General features: G+C 41.5%; 2 protein-coding genes across 6 annotated transcripts in view; both read right to left on the bottom strand.

Annotated features, from left to right (window-relative positions):
- Positions 1-9465, bottom strand: part of LOC124861374 (neural cell adhesion molecule 2-like) — a 715631-nt gene extending 706166 nt beyond the window's left edge. For both annotated transcript variants that reach the window (XM_047355064.1, XM_047355063.1), the window contains exons 1-3: positions 9174-9465; positions 6445-6611; positions 1829-1918 (exon numbers count right to left, since the gene is read on the bottom strand). The gene's annotated coding sequence lies outside the window, so the exon portion shown is untranslated. The remainder of the gene's footprint in view (positions 1-1828; positions 1919-6444; positions 6612-9173) is intronic.
- A 3460-nt stretch (positions 9466-12925) lies between these two features.
- Positions 12926-22184, bottom strand: arl13b (ADP-ribosylation factor-like 13b). Of its 4 annotated transcripts, none has more exons than XM_047355785.1 (10): positions 21629-22184; positions 18996-19066; positions 18668-18917; positions 18305-18410; positions 16991-17193; positions 16766-16880; positions 16526-16685; positions 16145-16258; positions 15243-15311; positions 12926-14715 (listed from the first exon to the last, which is right to left on the bottom strand). In XM_047355785.1, exons 1-10 carry the CDS (start codon positions 21685-21687, stop codon positions 14639-14641), a joined length of 1224 nt encoding a protein of 407 aa, XP_047211741.1. In that variant the 5' UTR covers positions 21688-22184; the 3' UTR covers positions 12926-14638. The 4 variants fall into 4 exon arrangements, with proteins under 4 accessions (XP_047211741.1, XP_047211740.1, XP_047211742.1 ...); XM_047355784.1 differs by lacking the exon at positions 21629-22184 and adding an exon at positions 19676-19814; XM_047355786.1 differs by lacking the exons at positions 15243-15311; positions 21629-22184 and adding an exon at positions 19676-19816.
- Between the last annotated feature and the right edge of the window lie 16 nt (positions 22185-22200).

The following is a 22200-nucleotide window of genomic DNA, read 5'->3' as shown; positions in this document are numbered from 1 at the left end:
CTAACTTTATTTTTTTCATTTGGCGTGGTTTGTTTTCACATTGTACTTTTTGCAAGTGAACTATTACTTGTAAACAAAGCCACGCGGGTGACAATCATGGCTCCCATTGGACAGAAATGACGGGGGCGGGACAGAGCACAGACCCGGAAATTTAGGAAAACATCTGTAAACGTGCTGCGTGCAGCTCCTCTGTTCTGCATATTTATGTCTTTATTACAGCTGCAATATTATTGTGAGACTGAAGAGCAGCTCATTCAACACAGACTTTAAGACGTTTCATTTATGTTGGAACCACGTCGGAGAATGCGTGCTGAACGCCGACGTTCTCTACCTGCAACAAGCCAGTAGTGTTGCTAAGCAACACACAGCTAATCAGGTATGATTACCTTACAACACACACCTTCGCTACCGGCTACGGTGGCTTTTTATGTCCAAAGAAACGTACGCTTTTTGTAGTTGGTTCGGATCGGGGCCGGTTTGTATTCAGACCCTAAGCGAACCGCACCAGAGTCCGTTTGGAAGCGTGCCACACTTTAGACGCCCCTGCTTTCTGACACCTAAAAACAGCCTAAATGTATTTATTATTGGGATGTTTTACGTTATTTGCCATCGTTACATTAATAGTTTCTAAGCAAAATTTGTAAGAACTCAGCTGGACTAATGTGAAGAAACTATTCAATAAAACAAATACAATCCCACCTACCGCCTATATTTCTTTTCTCCAAGTACAGTACCAAATGTTCAAGAAGTCAACAAGCACTGAAGTGAACAGCTCCCTCACTGCTAGCAGCAATATTACCCAATGTTATACGATCGAGCACAGCCTCCAGAGGGTTGTATGTGGCCAACTCAAAGTCACAGCCTGCAACATTTCCTGAGAAATGGCAGTCCTCGTGGCCATAGCACACAAAGATTTCATCTTAGTTCATGGCACTTTTGCTCCTCGCTGTTGCTGAGTGATTTAACACAAGAGTGATTCAGGCGATTTCCTGCTTTTAACGTTTTGCTGTTTTAAAACAGCTCAGTGCTTGATGCTATAGGTCACTCCCAGGTATGAAAGCTCTGCCACAAAGCACAGGAAGTGATGTGTTTTATGTTTCTGTGGCACCTGCAGTTTTATTTGGGGGTAAACAGATGAAATGGCTCAGGACATTCAGGAGGTTTTTGTTCAGCATGAAAGATATCTCAGCAGTTTAGACACATAAATATTAAAGAAGATTGGTGTAATAGTGCTTTTCTAAAACCCTTTAAAACTGATGTTGACTTAGCACAGGGTGAAGCTGTGCTTTTTATGACTAGTCTACAGCATGTCTCATGCAGCGAAAACAAGCCCCACTTTGAACATCTCATGTATTACTAATATGACATTCACATGATTTAATTAAGTTCTGCCTCAGCGGAGTTGTGTGGAAAACTAATTTCATTGCGCATGTTGGACAACATGGTCCAAAATGATCGCAAATAGGGGGGAAGGGAAGATGAATGAGTCCAACTGTAGATGCTGAACATAAAAACCTTTTATGATCTGCTCTATCAAAAACATTGACCTGGAAATTGTAACAATATTTTATCATAACTTAGAAAACATTCTTATAATAAATTGAGAATGTGACTCCGGTTATTTTTCCAGAGTAACACCAATATCATTTTATAGGCCACATTTTATCATATTTTGACTGAAAACCTACAAATTATGACTTTAATAATATAAATAAATCTCCGTCTGGTCATTTTGATATTGTAAAATACCTATCTGATGGGACTTTGTCAAACTGATGTGTAGCAGCTTATTTGGAATAAATTAAAAAAATTAAGGGAACACACTTACTTTCCCCAGAGATCCAGGCGGCGGATAGCTGTGGTCAAGTCAGCAGCCAGACCATCAAAAGGATGACAGCTGTCAATGTTAAGATGATATCTAGGGCAAAAAAATTTGTTTTTTGTGTTTTTGTTTTCTTTTTATTTGTCAGTCAGTCATTTTCTACCGCTTATTCCATAGTGGGTCGTGGGGGAGCTGGTGACTATCTCCAGCAGTCTATGGGCGAGAGGCAGGGTACACCCTGGACAGGTTGCCAGTCCATCACAGGGCAACACACAAACAACCATGCACACACTCATTCATACACCTGAGGGCAATTTAGAGAGAGGGAGGAAGCCGGAGTACCTGGTGAGAACCCACGCATGCACGGGGAGAACATGCAAACTCCATGCAGAAAGACCCCCGGCCGGGAATCGAACCCAGGACCTTCTTGCTGCAAGGCAACAGTGCTACCACCGTGCATCCCTCTTTTTATCTGTTCTCCTTCAATACAAAGCACAGCAGACTAATAAATCAATTATAACACTCACCCAGCATTCCTCCTGCATGGGTTTAGCTACAAATTATAGCATTAAGACCAAGTATATTTTTCCTGAGTGTCTGAGCCAAATGAAAAAGAAGGCATGTGACTGCAACTGCCAACTTTTCACCTGCGTACAACTTCTGACATGGAAATGAATGCAACTACTTGAAAAGGGTAAAAACTGATATATGCCCATTTTATTAAAGCATCCGAAAGCATTAAACTGCAAAAGACACATTGGCCACTACTAACCTTTCCCAAAATCAAGCACTGAGTAACGTTTACAGCTTGTCTCAGACTGGGTTGTCAAGGTAAAGGCCAGAGGGTAGATCCCTAAACCTACTGTGGAATACATTTGTCTCCTTTATACGTTTCAGATTAAAAGAAAATTAATATCAGACAAAGACAATCTAAGTAAATACAGAATACAGTTTTTAAATGATTTCATTTGTAAACAGAACACTGTTATCCAAATCAACCTGGACTTGAAAAGGAGACAAAAGAGAACCATTTCACACATAAAATGAGCTGTTTAGACGCAACATTTCTCTCAAAACACACAAACAATCCCACCATGACACCATGAAACAGCGTTTGGATCGGAAATCTATTGACAGTCCTTTAGCGAACCAGCGTCTGCAGGAGTAGGGAGCAGGCAGAGAGCAGCTGCCAATAATCAGACTGCCTGTCGGGTCAAATGGGAGGAAGACCCCGCTGAATCTGTGGAGCACGAATATCCAATATCCAACCTAAAACTAACTTCACCGTGGTCAGATGTCGGCAGTTTTGCGCTTTAAAGTCATTGTCCTTGTTATTGCCAAGGATTAGACAAAAATGTCCATATAGAGCCAAAAATTGTAACTTCTTCAGACAAACTTTGGAGCTTCACCAGACAAGGAGTCCTTCACCAGAAGAATTCGAGAGGAGTTAGTTGAGGCCATGGAGGTCTGGTGTGGTTGAGTCTAGACCTAAACCCAGAGCTGCTCTAGAGCTACATTCACCTGCTCAGGCAGCTATGCTGAAATTTAGGCCGTGTGGTTTTTATGCTGGCTATAGCGCATACACTGAGTTTGTTCCCGCTTCCTTTCACCCTGTGCGACTGCTAACGGTAAAGCTTTTGTGGGTATAAACGGGCCTGCAGAAGCATGCAGAAGTGCATGACCTTAAACAGGATGTTCGTGTTTGAAAACCATCCAATGTGGAGTGTTTATTACTTATCACATTTCAAAAAAAGAAAACAGAAAAGCAAAAACAAAGGCAATCTGTTAGGGTGCAAATTCTTTTTTTATAGCACCACCTGGATATCTGCTCTAACTCTCCCTGCAGGAGCTCTATTTCCTCAGCCAGTCTGGAAATAAAACCCCTCTGTAGGCGTTTGTTCTCCCCTTAGGCTCCCTCCAGGTGTGAAATGTCAGAAAGAATCCTTAACATTTGTCCAAACCACCTCAACTGACTCCCTTTGATACAAAGAAACAGAAAAACCGACTCCTCACCCTGATCAACAAACCCCACGAGGTATCAACTCTCTCCCAACGCAGAGATAGAAATTCAACTGAGGACCATGGTCTGCGTGGACAACTTAAAACTCGCCCAGATTGACTGTGCCTGAAAGAATCTGTGAAAAGTCTTTCCTCAAAATGTATCACAGAGTCACAAGCTAGAGTCAAGCTTTTTCATGACTATGCTGGAAGCATTTAAATGAAAAACACTACTGTTAGTTACTGTCGTTTCTGATGTCACAGTGGCAACACATGCTTATTAACATTAGGTCCTGAACAGCCAAGTCATTCAAAGACCTACAGGCCTTCAGCATTGTTAGTCACAGTGTGTCCAACACATTCAGGAAGCCAAACCGATTAATTTAATCGACACTGGCCTCAAATCATTTAATACAACCTCACTTTACATCTTCATTTACCCTCTTAGCGTTGATTTACATTGACATGGAAATGTTCAGTTATTTCCTTTGAATGGGGCGGCTCAAGGGCAGCATTCATAATATATTATCTCAATTCCTCAACAAAACAAAAACACAATACGCTGCAACGGTTATGGTTTCAGAGCTCTCAGTCAGAAATGTCTAACAGCTCTGGTATTACGCCGCTATGTTGATAGTTTCATATTTAATGGTGCTGAGAAACGACTCACGACGATTAGATTTTGTTTTAGAAATCCTTGAAAAGGACAAAGGAGTTAGCACTGTTGCCTTGCAGCAAGAAGGTCCTTGGTTCGACTCCTGGCTGGGGGTCTTTCTGCATGGAGTTTGCATGTTCTCCCCGTGCTTGTGTGGGTTCTCTCCAGGTACTCCTCCCACAGTTAGGTTAACTGGTCTCTCTAAATTGCCCTTAGGTGTGAATGGGTGTGTGCATGGTTGTTTGTCCTGTGTGCCTCTTTGTTGCCCTGCGATGGACTGGCGACCTGTCCAGGATGTACCCCGCCTCTCGCCCGTAGACTGCTGGAGATAGGCACCAGCTCCCCCGCGACCCAGTTTGGTATAGAAAATGGACAGATTGATGGATGGATGGAAAAGGAGTTTGGTGACCAATTTAGCTTGATGCGAGGCCTAATTACACTGCTCAAAAAAATAAAGGGAACACTTAACACAATATAACTCCAAGTGAATCAAACTTCTGTGAAATCAAACTGTCCACTTAGGAAGCAACACTGATTGATAATCAATTTCACAGCTGTTGTGCAAAATGACCTCCAGCAGGCCACAAATGTGCATGTGTCTGCACAAACAGTTAGAAACTGACTCCATGAGGATGGTTTGAGGGCCCGACGTCCACAAATGGGGGTTGTGCTCACATCCCAACACCGTGCAGGACGCTTGGCATTTGCCAGAGAACACCAGGATTGGCAAAGTCACCACTGGCGCCCTGTGCTCTTCACAGATGAAAGCAGGTTCACACTGAGCACATGTGACAGACGTGACAGAGTCTGGAGACACCGTAGAGAGCGATCTGCTGCCTGCAACATCCTTCAGCATGACCAGTTTGGCAGTGGGTCAGTAATGATGTGGGGTGGCATTTCCTTGGAGGGCGCATGGCCCTCCATGTACTCGCCAGAGGTAGCCTGACTGCCATTAGGTACCGAGATGAGATCCTCAGACCCCTTGTGAGACCATATGCTGGTGCGGATGGCCCTGTGTTCCTCCTAATGCAGGACAATGCTAGACCTCATGTGGCTGCAGTGTGTCAGCAGTTCCTGCAAGATGAAGACATTGAAGCTATGGACTGGCCCGCCCATTCCCCAGACCTGAATCTGATTGACCACATCTGGAACATCATGTCTCGCTCCATCCACCAACGTCATGTTGCTCCACAGACTGTCCAGGAGTTGGTGGATGCTTTAGTCCAGGTCTGGGAGGAGATCCCTCAGGAGATCATCCACCGTCTCATCAGGAGCATGCCCAGGTGTTGTAGGGAGGTCATAGAGACTCATGGAGGCCACACACAATACTGAGCCTCATTTTGACTTGTTTTAAGGACATTACATCAAAGTTGGATCAACCTGTAGTGTGTTTTTCCACTTTAATTTTGTGTGTGACTCCAAATCCAGGCCTCCATTGGTTAATAAATGTGATTTCCATTGATCATTTTCGTGGGATTTTGTTGTCAGCAAATTCAACTTTGTACAGAACAAAGTATTAAATGAGAATATTTCATTCATTCAGATCTAGGATGTGTTATTTGAGTGTTCCCTTTATTTATTTTTTTGAGCAGTGTATGTTGTCTATACATGTGAACAAGCCAACAAAATGCACATGGCATTGTCAAAGTAACATCCTGGAGCTTTTTTATGGGAGTAAAACAAACCGAACTCATTATGTTTTCAGGAAAATCTTCATTTACATTTTAGCAACATTACCAGAGCTGGAATCTGCTTGACATAGAGATCCAATACCTAAACCAGCCTGCCAGTTAAAAACACAATATTTGAGGAGCCAAACTGATAAGCAGCTAATGTTGAAACATCGCTGCTGGAAATGGAACAGCTGGTTCACACAAAAACACATTCATAAGCTGCAGTTTCTCCACAGATGTAAAATCTAACACACTTCTGTTTTAAAAGGTGAAGATACAACAGTGGAAGTCCTTACCGGAGAAAGGAGTCACTATTCCCCGAATGGTATAATCATTGAAGCTCCTCTCTGCTCCGTGCTGTGGTCCAGTTAGGCGTGGAGGCGACGCCCCGCCTGTCTACTCATGACTGGGAAAACTTTCCAGTTTTCATCCACTGCATACGCCATGTTCTTCAGCATAAAACCTTCCACACAGAGAGGAATGAGGCTATTAACACTCTTAAGATCCTCCATTTTCAGATAGATCACTCTCTCCGTCTCTCGGTCCAATGCACAGACTCTGGTACGTGCTTTTATAACCTATAGGTCAGAATTTATTATTGTTATGTTCTAACTCCAGCTGTAAACCCCAGCTCCGACAGTTACTTCAAAATTCAGCTGCAAAGCGAGCAAAGGGGCTCGCTTCATACCTACTTTAAAAGCTATCTGTTCATTTCAGAACTTTGTCCTTTTCTCAACAACTTATCAGATCTCATTTTATCCCAGAGGCCTTCTCTTCATATATAAAGTGGAAAAACAAAATTCATAGTGAGGCATATTTTATTTATAACAGCCTTCACCTTTGGAACAATCTAACAGAAAATCTGAGAGCATCTGACAGCATTCTGGTTTTAAAGCAATTTAAAAACTTGTTTGAGCTCCTTTTAGATTAACTTTTTTTCATTCATTATGAATGTTTATTATGATTTACTTGATGTTTTTTGTAACATTTTATGTAACATCCTGTTTATAGCAGATAATAAGTAAACATACCCAGAATTATTTATTTAATTATTCTAAGCAACATATTTGGGGCTTATTGCTAAAATTTCGGTGTGACAAAAATATCTTTGATTTACCTCAAGATAAAATCATTTTTGTGAAATGAAAAAATTTATCTGTTAGTTAATATTAATTTTGACCATAGTTACCATACATTCACTGTTTTCAAGTGAATGTATAGTAAAAATTCAACTTATTTGATATGTAAGCACATTTGTAATTATATTTAATGATTTTGGATCATGACTTTTCACAGAATTCAATATTCAATACATGAATAACCAATAATTTCCATTTTTTGAAATGCTGCAGCTGTCTTAATCTCCACGCAAACCACATGATCTTAGTGTTGTGTTTGTCTTCAGCCAGATCAGGAGATGCTGGTGCTCCTCCTCCCGCCATTCTCTCTCTAGAAGTCAGGTGAAGAGGCAGCTGGTGAGAGTGAACCAGACCATGGTTGAAGGTCCAGAAGGTGTCTGTCTCAGAGTCCTGAAGCCCTGTGTGGAGCAGCTCTGTGTGATTCTGAAGCACCTTAGCCTGACCCAGAAGATTCTAGTGTCATGAAAGACATCCTGCCTTGTTCTGGTACCAAAGAAAACTCACCCAAACTTCCCTGACATCCCACATGATGAAGGTCCTGGAGAAACTACATTACACCCCACAGATGAACTCGAGAGATTTGAGTCCACTGAATGCAGGAACCCACAAAGGGGGTTCTTGAGACAGGTCCACTGGATGCATTTTATCAAAATGCTGCTCAGCTTCATCGTGCTAACTGGATCTCAGCGAAGCCACACTCAGATCCAGTTAGCATGTATCTCTAGCACAACCCGTTACACTTTTCTTCCCACAGAGGCAACTGTGGCTCAGTAAGGAATAGACGTCTTGCAATCCAAAAGTTGTGGGTTCAATTCCAGCTTCCTCGTGCTATATGTCGATGTGCCCCTGAGCAAGGCACTTAACCTCAAGTTGAATGTGTGCATATCTTTAAGTGTGATTGGGTGAATGTGGCTCTAGAGTAAAGCACTTTGAATGGTTGGTATGACTGGAAAAGTTCTATATAAATTGGGTTTATTTACCATTTTCTTGATAATTTAGAATAGATTAAAGTAAAAAAATATAAATGCCTTATCATTAGTAGCTAAAGCTAAGATATATTTGGGATTTGCTGCTTATAGATTGATTATTAGGAGTTTTTAGTTATGTTTTTGAGAGTTAGAAAAATCCTTAAACAGTAGCTTCTAATGTGGTCACACAATGAGTGTTTATTATTCAAGGTTAAAGCTTGCAGGTGTTTTCTGCCTTTATCATGAGAAGCTGGCAGTGGATTAGGGAGGCATGGTACTCCTCTCCCTGAAGATTCCTGAAGACGTGTGGGAAACAATTATTTAATTAAATGATGAAATGTATCTCTGTTTCTTTGATATTGTTGCTGGGGAGACATCCACAGACAGAATGATTGTGTATGTGTACTGCATGGCAGCGTGGGGTATAAAATGTAATGTGACGCAGCCCCCAAGGAGACAACACACAGACGTCTCCAGGTACCAGTGTAAGTGTGTATCTCCTCTCTGAATTCAGATTGGTTTTAATAAACTTGTGGAAACGTACAACTGATCTCTGAGGATTGTCCTTTGGGGTGCCAAATAAAAAGAATCGATGAGAGGTGAGGAGTAATGTAAGAGTTATCTGACGGCCAGTAAAGTTTTCCTACCTCGACATGGTGTACTTATCTAAGAAGTTTTAGAAACATGAGAGTAGTTGCGTCTTTTTCCCGGAAAGAGATGCTGGGGTACTAATACTTTATGCTGTTAAATATTTACTCACAATATGTCTAAAACTAACAGAAATACATAAAATGTGCGTGCGTGTATCAGAAAAGAAAAATTAATAGGACATTTCTCCAAACTCACACATAATACCTTAGAAAATAATACCTTAGACAATTTAAACAATGACAGCAATAAAACGGTTCCTTCACTGACCTCAGCAATGAATCCAATATGGCGGCTCTTCTTCTGGGAAAACTTCTCAGCTCTTTTGCCACCAATATATTCTTAGAATGGCTTTAACATGGCCCAGCTTCACTGAATTGTCCAAACAAGTCCAGCTCTCTTCATTAATAGTTTTCTCCTAAAGACATGAATGAAAAAATATAGCCAGTGCTGGGACACCACCTCCTAAAAAAGCCGACATAAGAAAGAGGAAATGCTGTCGCTCCTCTAAGCTAACGGTTTCGAACCAACAGTCCTGCTTCGTCCACCTTTAGGCTGGAAGAACTACAAAAAGGAAAAGAACTCCCGCTTCGTCTCAGGGCTCACTTTCTATTGGTTAACTATCCGACAAGCTGACCAATCCGACCAAGCGTTAAACTCAGACCGTTAAAATGAATGCGTCTGGGCATGCGCAATTGATTCGACAAAGAGCATACTGAAAATTGTACATAATGGGTTTCAAGTGTTTCAAGCTAAATATTAGAATATATGTTGTTAATTCTGATACATATAAACATATATTAAGTGATTTTACAATTATGCATTAATTTTAGTCGTTTGCAGCTGAAGTTGACTTGCGATTCAGCACTCGACTAAAGGGCTATTCCGCTGCATTTATCACCTCTAGTTCAAAATCTAACATACAGGTCCTTCTCAAAATATTAGCATATTGTGATAAAGTTAATTATTTTCCATAATGTAATGATGAAAATTTAACATTCATATGTTTGAGATTCATTGCACACTAACTGAAATATTTCAGGTCTTTTATTGTCTTAATACGGATGATTTTGGCATACAGCTCATGAAAACCCAAAATTCCTATCTCACAAAATTAGCATATCATTAAAAGGGTCTCTAAACGAGCTATGAACCTAATCATCTGAATCAACGAGTTAACTCTAAACACCTGCAAAAGATTCCTGAGGCCTTTAAAACTCCCAGCCTGGTTCATCACTCAAAACCCCAATCATGGGTAAGACTGCCGACCTGACTGCTGTCCAGAAGGCCACTATTGACACCCTCAAGCAAGAGGGTAAGACACAGAAAGAAATTTCTGAACGAATAGGCTGTTCCCAGAGTGCTGTATCAAGGCACCTCAGTGGGAAGTCTGTGGGAAGGAAAAAGTGTGGCAGAAAACGCTGCACAACGAGAAGAGGTGACCGGACCCTGAGGAAGATTGTGGAGAAGGGCCGATTCCAGACCTTGGGGGACCTGCGGAAGCAGTGGACTGAGTCTGGAGTAGAAACATCCAGAGCCACCGTGCACAGGCGTGTGCAGGAAATGGGCTACAGGTGCCGCATTCCCCAGGTCAAGCCACTTTTGAACCAGAAACAGCGGCAGAAGCGCCTGACCTGGGCTACAGAGAAGCAGCACTGGACTGTTGCTCAGTGGTCCAAAGTACTTTTTTCGGATGAAAGCAAATTCTGCATGTCATTCGGAAATCAAGGTGCCAGAATCTGGAGGAAGACTGGAGAGAAGGAAATGCCAAAATACCAGAAGTCCAGTGTCAAGTACCCACAGTCAGTGATGGTCTGGGGTGCCGTGTCAGCTGCTGGTGTTGGTCCACTGTGTTTTATCAAGGGCAGGGTCAATGCAGCTAGCTATCAGGAGATTTTGGAGCACTTCATGCTTCCATCTGCTGAAAAGCTTTATGGAGATGAAGATTTCATTTTTCAGCACGACCTGGCACCTGCTCACAGTGCCAAAACCACTGGTAAATGGTTTACTGACCATGGTATCACTGTGCTCAATTGGCCTGCCAACTCTCCTGACCTGAACCCCATAGAGAATCTGTGGGATATTGTGAAGAGAACGTTGAGAGACTCAAGACCCAACACTCTGGATGAGCTAAAGGCCGCTATCGAAGCATCCTGGGCCTCCATAAGACCTCAGCAGTGCCACAGGCTGATTGCCTCCATGCCACGCCGCATTGAAGCAGTCATTTCTGCAAAAGGATTCCCGACCAAGTATTGAGTGCATAACTGTACATGATTATTTGAAGGTTGACGTTTTTTGTATTAAAAACACTTTTCTTTTATTGGTCGGATGAAATATGCTAATTTTGTGAGATAGGAATTTTGGGTTTTCATGAGCTGTATGCCAAAATCATCCGTATTAAGACAATAAAAGACCTGAAATATTTCAGTTAGTGTGCAATGAATCTAAAATATATGAATGTTAAATTTTCATCATGACATTATGGAAAATAATGAACTTTATCACAATATGCTAATATTTTTAGAAGGACCTGTACATCAAATGGTCAAGCTTGAACTGGTATGTTTAACACTAATTACAGATTTTATTAGTGATATAAGATATTTAATTATAGCTGTGAAAACACAAAAAGACCCTCCTAGACCAGGCATCTGCAACCTTTAGAATCCAATTGGCCTTTTTTTTGCCCACAGTCCAGCTAAATAAAACTTGATTAGAGCCACAAATGTTGCATGACCTTTCGAGAAAATACAATTTACAATTTTTGATAAATACCTACAACAGTCACAGTCAGTAAATTAGAATATTAGTTCCGATAAAGCTCGTTTCGCAGATTAAAAGTAGCTTTTGAAAATAAAAACCTTTAAGCAGGTGTAAAACATAGTTTTACACCTGCTTAAAGAGGAATGTTCTAATGCTGTATTCAAGCATATTTATTTGAAAGTTGAGTGGAAGGAAAAAGTGGTAGAAAAAAAAAGGTGAACAAGCAACTGGGATAGCTATGTTGAGAAAATTATGAAGCAAAGTCCATTCAAGAGTTTTGGGAGAGATTCACAAGGTATGGACTTTTGCTGGAATCAGAGCTTCAAGATCTAGCACACAGACATATCCAAAACATCGGCTACAAATGTCATATTCCTGTTGAGTCATTTTTGAACCAGAGACAATGTCAGAAGTGTCTTACCTGGGCTTTTCATTAGGAAATGAAGGAAATGAAGCTCCCAGAATCTGGGGGGAGAGTGGAGAGGCACAGAAGCCATGTTACTTGAGGTCCAGTTTGCAGTTTGCTCAATCGATGATTTGTGAAGCCAAATCATCCGCTGATGTTTTATCAAGTCTGAAGTCAGTAAATCCCCTCTGCTGACAAACGTGATGGAGATGCCTTAATTTTCCAAAAGGACATTACACCTGCCCGGCAAAATGGCCAGACTTAAACCCCACGGAGTATCACCGAAGAGGAAGATGAGAGCCAGCAATGCAGAGGAGCTGAAGGCAGCTTTTAAGACTAACTTGGGCTTCCTGAACACCTCAGCAGAACCATAGAATGATCTCCTCCATGCAACACCGCAATGATGAAGTAATTCATGCTAAAGGAGCCCCGACTAGTTCTATTTTATTTTATTGTGCTACATCTGTAGAGCCAGTTTGGTCGCATTTAACGCATAAAAACAAACACAGACTTTAACACGAGGTTGAGCAATTCCTTTCTTCATATTTTTTAATTTCATGGTGCACGACTAAATTTCCTGGGTTCTTTGTGTCTTAAAAGATACCAGAAAGGTTTTAAATGATACGTTTTGGCTGCAAATGTAACTTCAATCCCCCCCAGTAGTGTTTTGAGTCATCAGCAGAAAGTCCTGAATTATAATCAAGTCATGACACACGGAAATAGATCTGTATGCTTATCGGTTCTGGATTTCGATCCAACTGCTTTAGAGCCAAAAATAAATCAACACTCCACATTCGCAGGTATCACACTTCTAATCTTGGAGCAGCATGAAGAAATGATCCCAATCAGTCCATTAAATATTTAAAACATCTTTAATAGTGTTCTTATAAAATTTAAACTGGGTAAAAAACAGTATTTTCCATACATTTGGATCATCACTACAAAAGTGCTGCACTACTGATCCAAAATACATATTGTTTTTAAAGTGATATATGTAGTTCACACTGTTGGAGCACAACCTGTCGCCATGTGTCCTCTCTTCCCTCTGCAGACTCTAATAAACAAAAAAATGTCTCTTGGGCACATCTGATGATCTATTAAATCCGCGTCTGTTTTCCATAGATGCAATTAGAACCTTTTACTTTGGAAATGGGAACCCGTGATATCACTTTAAAAACACAAACAGTGTAAACAGCAGAATGCATGGAAAAATCTCAAGCCCTCCAGCTTTTACATATTTTCCAACGGTACATAAAGTATAAAAAATGTGCCAAAAAAAATGTTGTGAATTAGCTGTTTTTCTTGTAACAGTACTGAGAATTTTAGTGTTTTTCCTAATGTACGATCCAAGAGGGCAGCTGGTGTAACACCAGCAAATATAAATGTTTAAAAAGCATTAAGCTGTGAAAAGCAAAGACATCTACCATCTCATTCATGTTCTTCATGATTACGTTACGTTTACACTATGAATCTCAAAGTGCAAAAATAAATGACAGTTCATTTTTAATGGCAATGAGTATACAAATATATTTTTCAGTTCGAACACATAGAAAACTTAGCACAAAAAGTAAGGAAATCTGTATTTGGTTGATTGTTTCTTGGTTGTAACACTGCTTTTCAAAAAGCCAGTTTATTTCATTTAAATGCTGCAGTAATTGTAAGCTAAATGCATTTTTATAGAGCAGCAGAGTGTCGTTTATTAGACTGGATGATTGAAGTTTAAAGAAACAAGACATTTAAGCAATAAACATGGGCTTCAGTAAACAGAATTTCATAGACGCCACAACCTGGCATCCCCTCCTTCTCCTCTCTAAGAGATGTTGGTGTTGGCATCTTGGAGGATAGATTTCAGTTCTTAGCAGAGGGCATGTGAGATGCCATTGGTTGCAGAATCTCATCTCAGTCTCTTTCTCCAGCGAAGGAGACTCCACAGCATCACACCAGCTTCAACCAAATGCGCTAGGCCAAGTTCTGTACTCGAAGCTGAACATAAAGTTCCTCCGCATGTTCTGGTTCCAGGGCTCTTGTAATCATGGATCTGACTCCACCAGAAGCTGTATAAACTGTCTGGGGTTGGATGAGAGGACTCGTAACCCACAAACGCATTTTCCTTACAAATGAGTCACCATTTAAGGGAAAAATAAAATCTTTCCAACTTTAATGATTTATAATCAAGAAGCATTGTAACAACAAAGAAACAACTGAGTTTCCTTTTTCTGCTAAGGTTAGATAAGGTTTTATTTACATTGTTTCTCATTTTAAAGCATTTAAGTTGGACTCCAACTTTCAATACTGATCAATAATACTCAAAAAAACTAAATCTAAATTCAAATAGAACCTGGTGGACAGTTCAGGCAGGTTCAGCATGAAATCTCAGCATCTGAGCAGGGCATTATGCCCCCACTCTGCTTTGCCTCCATACTTCAGCCCAGCCACCAGCTCCCGCGGTTGTCCGTTTCGTTTGGTTGTCTACACACCGTTTGCTTGAGACAGAAAGCACAGAAGAGAGCTGTGATTGGTCTGGAGCTGACCTCAGTCAGTCAGTCAGTCAGTCAATAAAGGAGCTTTAAGAGATGACATCTTGAGAGTCACCGTTAGGTCGTGGCCTGTTCGCTAGCGGCGGGAGGGGTTTCTTGTAAAACTCTGCAGAAAGGAGGAAAAAAGGTTTGGCTACGTTACTAAACTATATCCACCGAGTCCTGAAAAAGAAAACCCAGCCCGGCCCGGTTAATACTCTATCCATAATTCAAGACAATGGCAGCAATTAGAGGAGCCCCTGAAGGCATGGTGATGGGGTGGTTATGATGTGGAGAGAAAACGAGTAAGAATGCACAAACAGGCTTTTGTGCTGATTAAGACATCTGCAGCCATGGAGAATCCGCACAACATTCAAGCACATGCCTGGTGAGATGCAGGATGGGGAAAAGCAGATGAGTGTCTGTGACACTAATTAACAGCCGGGGCGCATTTTAAGGCAGATAGATCAGTGTTTCCCCTGCAATACCAATAAACAGTGTTTTCTTTTATTACTGCGTTTTCTATAAAGCTTGATTGAAGAAGGAAACACTGACCGCGAGCCTTAAACATGAACACGTTTGAAGTGAAGTCAAACCAAGAAGGAGTTAGTAGAAGATGCGTGATATGAACTGATGGTTCGCAGGAAGCTTTACCAGAATGTCCCGAGTCCCCGAGCGGCTCTAGTTTGGGCAGTCTAGAGACTTTGGGTGTGGCCCATCCCACTAGAGGAACAAAATAAGGAAACAAACTGATGAGGGCAAACACAAAGAGACAGTAGTGGTGCTGATCCTCCATCTCTGATTCACCTGCTCAAAGTCACTAAGTCACTGTCAGGGGTCCTACAGAGTTCACTCTGAATTTATGGCAGACATTTCTACAGCTTCAAACTTTACATATGATGGATGAAAAAAACAGCAAGTAAGGGTGGATAGATATGTGGGGAGAAGGACTGAAGGATGCGAGGATGGATGGTTGGATGGATGGATGGAGTGTAATAGGGCATGAGGGAGAAAGGATTAAAGGATACAAAAAAGGAGGGTGGAAGGAAGGAAGGACATAAGGTAGGGAGCATATAAGAAAAAATGAAGAACAGGTAGACATGAGGGAAGATGGATTGAAGAGCACAAAGATGGAAGGGAGGAAAGGAGGGATGATGGTAGGAATGAAAGAAAAACAGAAGGAAAAAAATGACAGAAAGAAGGAGACAATAATAGAAGGACAGAAGAATGGACAACTTTAAAACATTGCATATTTAATCATTTTGCCATACTTGATATTTTTCAATTTCCATCCTGATCCAGACCAAGAAAACACACCAGTTCCAGAGTTTCTCAAACAGAGTAGGTACCTCGCACTATCAGAGGAAGCAGCAACAATGGAGCCCATTTTCATCCGCATTTCTTCTGATGAAAATCGGCTCTATTTTCGTTATAAGCAGAAATATTTAATTGAAAACCAAGAGGCTATAAAGTGGAGTTTCTGTAAGCCAGCCTGTTACTGATCCAAGCTATTAGGAAGAGAAGCACACCGCCTTAATGAAGGTACACTGACTGACCAGGTGGAGGTGGAGGCGTGGGGCTCTCTGCTGGTCCATCATCTGTCCTCAGCGGGTCCACCCTGTGTTTCCTCTTCAGATGCAGCTTGCTCGTCTTCTTCTTGCTCTGCTCGCCTGCTCCAACATGGGATCCAATATGCAGAAACAATTCAGAGGTGATGGAGGAGCCAGATGTTAAAACTGTACGTTTGGTGAAACCCAACTTTAACTCAGTGCCTTATTCCTTGGGCACGCTTTAATCGCCTAATTTCTTGTATAATTATCTCATTACCGTTTCAGGCCCTCGTGTATAAAATATTCAGTACTTGGGTTTCATTAACTTGCTTTGATCTCACATCAATGGACATATCAGTTTTACTAAGATAACAGAAGCAAGCTCACATGAAGTTGTGTTTTCTGCCGTTGGTCTTGTGTCATTTGGTCCTCCAGCGTTGTCCTCCTCATACTCCTCTTCCTCATGCTCCAAGCCCTCCTTCGGACCGCTACTCCTGTCTTCTTGTAATTCTATTTGCTCTTTCCTGTCTGTTTCTGGTTCTTCGTTCTGAAAAGGAAACATTTAATTCCTTTGCTATTTGAAGCACACTGCAGAATCATGTGACGTATTAAATAGTTATCATGAACCTTGGAGATCAAATTTCCTATGGGTTGGAAGGGGCTTTGTATGTTCTCATCATCAGCTTCCTCCTCTTGGACGGGCCTTCCTTCTCGCTCGGCCTCCTCGCGCTCCAGCCGTTCTCTGTGGACAGATTTAATGTTGACCTTTCTGAATAATCAAGCTTCTCTGGTTTCTTTGACCTTTTTTTATTCCATATTTTGACTTTTCATTCTCCTCCCTTGTTTCCTCACCTCTCCTCTCTTATCCGCCGTACTCTTTCTGCCCTCTCCTTCTTGTCCTGTTCCTCCAGAGCGCGCTGCTCCGCCGTGTCCTTCTGCACACGCTCAGCAATGGCCTCGTAGTCTTTGGCAATGTTGCTGAGAAGCCAGTTAAGGCCCTTCTTGATGGACTTGTCCACCTTTTTTCCACATCCTAAAATGGCAGAGCAAGGTTCCTGGAGTAGAGACACAAATATATGCTTTTGAAACGAGGCTTAAAACTTTCCCTCTTGATACACTTAATTGTTAGACTGGTTTTGGTGATGCTAATCTACATCTAAAGTTGTGCAGCTACAGGCTAGGGATGCAGCAGGACATACTGGCCACTTTTCCTCGCTGTATTCTCATAATTTGATAAGACTGCCGACATAAACGTTATGTTCTCTCTGGTTTTTCTTCCCATTGAAAGCACTCCTGGTTCCTTTTCTCAGACGTAGTCATAAGCGTTATTGCTACCATTACCTCATTTAACTAGGTACTGATTTCGTTTCTTACCATCTGAAGTCATCCTAGCAGAGTGCTTCATTGTTTTTCTGTATTTTTGTCTTGCACAGAGTCATTGAAGGAGTTATTGGAGGGGTTATTGCTGCCATTAACTCTGAGTACTTATTGTTCGTTTTTCCACAGAAAGTACATGTTCGTGCACAAGTATTTTGTTTTATAGAAAGTACTCCTCACCAGGTTCTCCTGTGTTTAGCTGGATTTATCTGTCAACAAAGCCACTAACAAAGCTATTGTTAATGTTGTGCACTCTGCTTGGATTTCCCTATAGAAAGTACCCCTGGTTCAGTGAATCTGTGTTTTTTTCTGTGTCTGCCTGTCCTGTATAACTTCAACCAGTTGTGGCAGACGGCCACTTATGCTGACCGGAGTTCTGTTGGAGGTTTCTTCCTGTTAAAATGGAGTTCTTCCTTTCCACTGTCGCCACATGCTTGCTCAGGATGAAGGATTGCTGCAAAGCTGATTACTCAATGCAATTGGCTAGGCTAGATCATGATTTTAACCGTTACGATTATTTAATCATTTGACTGTAGTGTATTATGATCTGAATGGGTTTGTCTATAATGTGACTGAATTTTATGTCATATTAGATTAAATTGCATTGACTTAAAATGTCATTCTGAGCGTATCTGGATTCTATATCACTGGATAAGAGCCTTATCTGTTTTTACTGTAAAGCGCCTGGAGATGACCCTAACTCCATAAATTAAATGACTAGAATATTAAGAAGCTGTCAATAAAAGCAAGAGTATTTTTTTGTTTTAAACCAGGTGCAGAAACACTCACGATCTGACAGAGACACTTGTTTTCATTAACAAGCTTCTCTAACGACAGGTTCTCAATGATGTCTGCTTCAGCTAGTGCTCCCTCCAGATCTTGTTTGTTGGCAAGTCTGAGAGCATAGGGGGAAAGAAGAGCGAAATCATACAGCTGGAACAAAAAACATGCCAAATCAATGTCTGCAATCTGCATGGGTACCACATAAAAACTGACTGTGCTGACTGCTAAATAAAACACTCATCACGACTAAAAACTAGACCTCAAGCTCTCCATACTATTTAAATAGATGTTTCCATGACCCAAAAAGCAGTGCACGGAAAACACAAATCGAATTGAGTGCTGCTAAAAAGATTATGACAGAGCACTTACACTAGCACGGGTTTCCCAGCGATGCGCGGGTGCTGCAGGACCTGGGCCATGGTCTCCCGCGTCTCCTGGATCCGCTGCACGTCGCTGGAGTCCACCACGAACACCACACCGTAAGACTCCGAGAAGTAGTTCTTCCAGATGTCGCGGATCCTCTTTCCTCCGCCCAGGTCGAAGATGGTGACCTCAAACTTTCCCTGCTTCAGGTCCACCTTGGAGAAGCCCACAGTGGGAGCCACATCCTGCGGATTTTCTAAAAGGAGAACCAAAATGAAGCACAGGATGGAGGCAACTTCTTTTGTGCAACTTAATAGGCGACTAGGGTACCGACCTCCCTGGATTCCTCGCACTGCCGCCGTCTTCCCCGCATTATCCAGGCCCACCATGACCAGGGTCACTTTCCTATGAGAAAGAATGAACACAAACACATCACTGTTAATGCTAGACAGAGCCAACCTGCAGGCTCGCCTGGTATTATCCTCCTTATGACGCATCTGAGAGCACAGATAAACTAGGAAATAATCAGAGAGCTCCATGGTGCAGGGGGTGCGTCAGCAACAGGAGGCAACTCAGACAAACATCACTCCTCCAGACAATATTTGTTGGTTTTTAGCTGATCAATAAGATAATATACATTTTTTTGCTATTCTTGCTGTCAAACTTTGCTCCTAAGCACGTATTTGACAACTATTATGATGTTGTAAATGTCACAGGAGAGGTGTAGGCAGTGCTGCTTGCCAGGAGGCATCCCTACAGTGACAACAAGGAAACAGATGATGCATTTAGCAAGTGAGGAGGGTTTAAACATTTACCATCAAGATGTTATGCTGGGCCATCAAATAAATGCATGTTAAAGTTCCCTGAAGGCAAAGCTATTCTGAATTAAAAACAAAAAACAGGAGCGCGATTTATCCTTTTCAAAGCTGTGCGTTTTCTAAGCAAGCAGACAGAACAGCGTTGCAGCGATCAACAACATGACAGTCATCTTTCGTCTCCTGGCTGCATACTTAACTTTGACATTTGCGCCTAAAAGACATCAAACGCACTATCCATCCAACAGTCCTCTGCAGCCAGCTGGCCTTCATTGGTCCAGGAGCTGAAACGGTGTCCTCTAACCCATAACCCTACTGCAGTTGCCGCTGGAAACCTCCGTCGGCAGCAGGCAGCATGAAGGAGACCCACTGAACCGACCTGGCTGCGGGATTAGTCGGGGATTTCTTACTAAGTCTTGAGGATCAGATGCCTCACAGTCACCACGTGGGTCGATTACTGTTAATTACTTGCTGCTCGTCTGATAACTTACAACAAAATACGTGATACTAAGAACAGCAAATACGATGCAAAAAAACACGAGTGAAAATGATATCAATCAAGACATGTTTATGTCTCAGCATCAACTGTTCTACTTCCTGCTGTTCAACCGTTCAACTAGTTTCTGGACTCTAAGATCTCATCATTAACACATCTGCGTCTCCTTGCTTTTTCAAACAAACATTGCCTCTGTCAACTGCACTTTTTGTTTATTTCATTTGCCTTTAATAGTTTGTGAACTGTTTAGTTGTTCGCTTTGTCGCTGTAGACTCAGTTTCTTTCCTCCTCCTGTTTTTATCTTTTGTAAAGAACTTTGTGTTACCATCGTCGTCTGTATAAATAAACACGTCACTAATGGTTACATGTTATAGAATAATTTGCATATGCCCAGCATGACAAATTAATTCAACTCTAAACTCAAGAAGATTGAGCTACTGCTGCCATTAACCCTTTACTTTTTCATTCAGCATAGAAAGTACTCCTGGATTAATGCTTCTGGGTTTTTTTGGTCTCTTCTCGGTGTTCTCAGACCCCCAGTTGGTAACGGCTCACACGGAGCCCAGTTCCGCTGGGGTTTTTCTCCCCACTGTCACCACATGTTCGTTCGGTATGAGGAACTGCTGCAACATCAGAGACTTAATACAAAACGCCTGGGTTTCTTTAATTAGAAAACCTTTTACCAACTGGCACAATAAACTGAACTTGACTGCAGTGGGCCTTTAAATCAAATGAACTGAATGGAAGTGAGCTGAATTAAAGATACTGTATACGTACTGTGTACATTTGAGCCATCAAACATAGGTATAGCGGGAGATCAAACATGACTGTGAGATTTTGTATAATTAATAGGTAGTGAGCAAATAATAAACAATCCAAAACACAAAAAACATGTTCCCTTAATTCAGCTAAACGCTGACAATATCTAAAACGGGACGCGTCTCTTTATTTTAACAGAAAACATTTCTCAGCAGAACATAATACTGCACTGATGATGTGCAAAGCACCCAATTATCTGCTTCCAGACAGTATTCAACTGTTGCTTTAATTTAAATAAACAAAGAAAAGTACAAATCAAGGTCTATAAAAGTAGTAAATGTAGAATAATTGAGTCCAAGTCTTATTCACAGTATATAAATCAAAAAACACATGATTTGCCCCAATTTAATGTATATTTTTAGTTGGTGAATCTATTTAATCTTTTTTTGCCATTTGTGATAAACTGATAAAAACAAATTGTAGGTGCAACAACCATTGCTTCTGTCTAAGGGTAGGTGATACGATCTTAAATCTAGCTGCATTTATTACGATGAACATTTAAAATGACAAGCAGTTAAAAATGTATTTATCTACCCCTGCATACAGTCAGAAACCTCACAAAAACAAACCCTGCTCTAATAACAAAATATCATACTTCATACGTCACGTTAAGTAGTAAAACTCTACTGCTAAACAGGACAAATCATTCCCAGCTATCGATTTGGTCTGCCCTAATTATTAATGAGTGACCAGTCAATTACCTTTATATCATTAAAAAAATCTATTAGAAGTTCTCCAGCTTTCAAGCATCTTCAACTACCTGATGAAATCTGCACTGATTGGAGCTCCAACCCCAGTTGTTACATATTTTGGTTTCTTTAAGACACTTGAACTCACCTGGCAGGCTCTCGCCAACGTTTCAGCCAGCTGCAGCAGTTCGCCATCAAACTAAACATGGCAGTTCGCCTCCAGATCGCAGCAGTTGGCTAGGTGGCCATCGGTCCAAGAGAGGGGTATCCTCTATCTATCCAGATGAACGACTCTTTTAATCACGAGTTGCTACATTATTTCGAGCTAACTCGTCGTGTCAGCCGCTTTAACAGTATTCCACTTACTCAACATGAGTGAAAATAATAAAACAGCTTTAATAAATAAAAGTGGTTTGTTTTAAGACGATTCCCAGAACTAAAAAAAAATAAATAAATAAAATCCTGTTCTCCAAGGTTAGCTGAAGCTAACGCAGCTAGCAGTAACGGTAAGCTAATTTGTCTGCGTCTCGATGGACAGGACACCGCCTCAGGCTGCGACTGGGAGCCGAGCTCCGTCGGTGGGTTGCCAAGACCTGTACAGCGATTATTTCACCAAAGAGACATCGTCTACTTAGCTTGTAGCGGCTCGCTTTGTTTACGCCGTCGTTTCTGCTGCTAGGCTGCGGACGTAATGACGTCACCTCCTCAGCTCTGCCCTGG

This window comes from Girardinichthys multiradiatus, chromosome 24, assembly GCF_021462225.1.
Source record: "Girardinichthys multiradiatus isolate DD_20200921_A chromosome 24, DD_fGirMul_XY1, whole genome shotgun sequence".
Lineage (NCBI taxonomy): Eukaryota > Metazoa > Chordata > Actinopteri > Cyprinodontiformes > Goodeidae > Girardinichthys > Girardinichthys multiradiatus.
The sequence above is the reverse complement of the archived record's forward strand: the minus strand, read 5'-3'. Positions and strand labels throughout refer to the sequence as shown.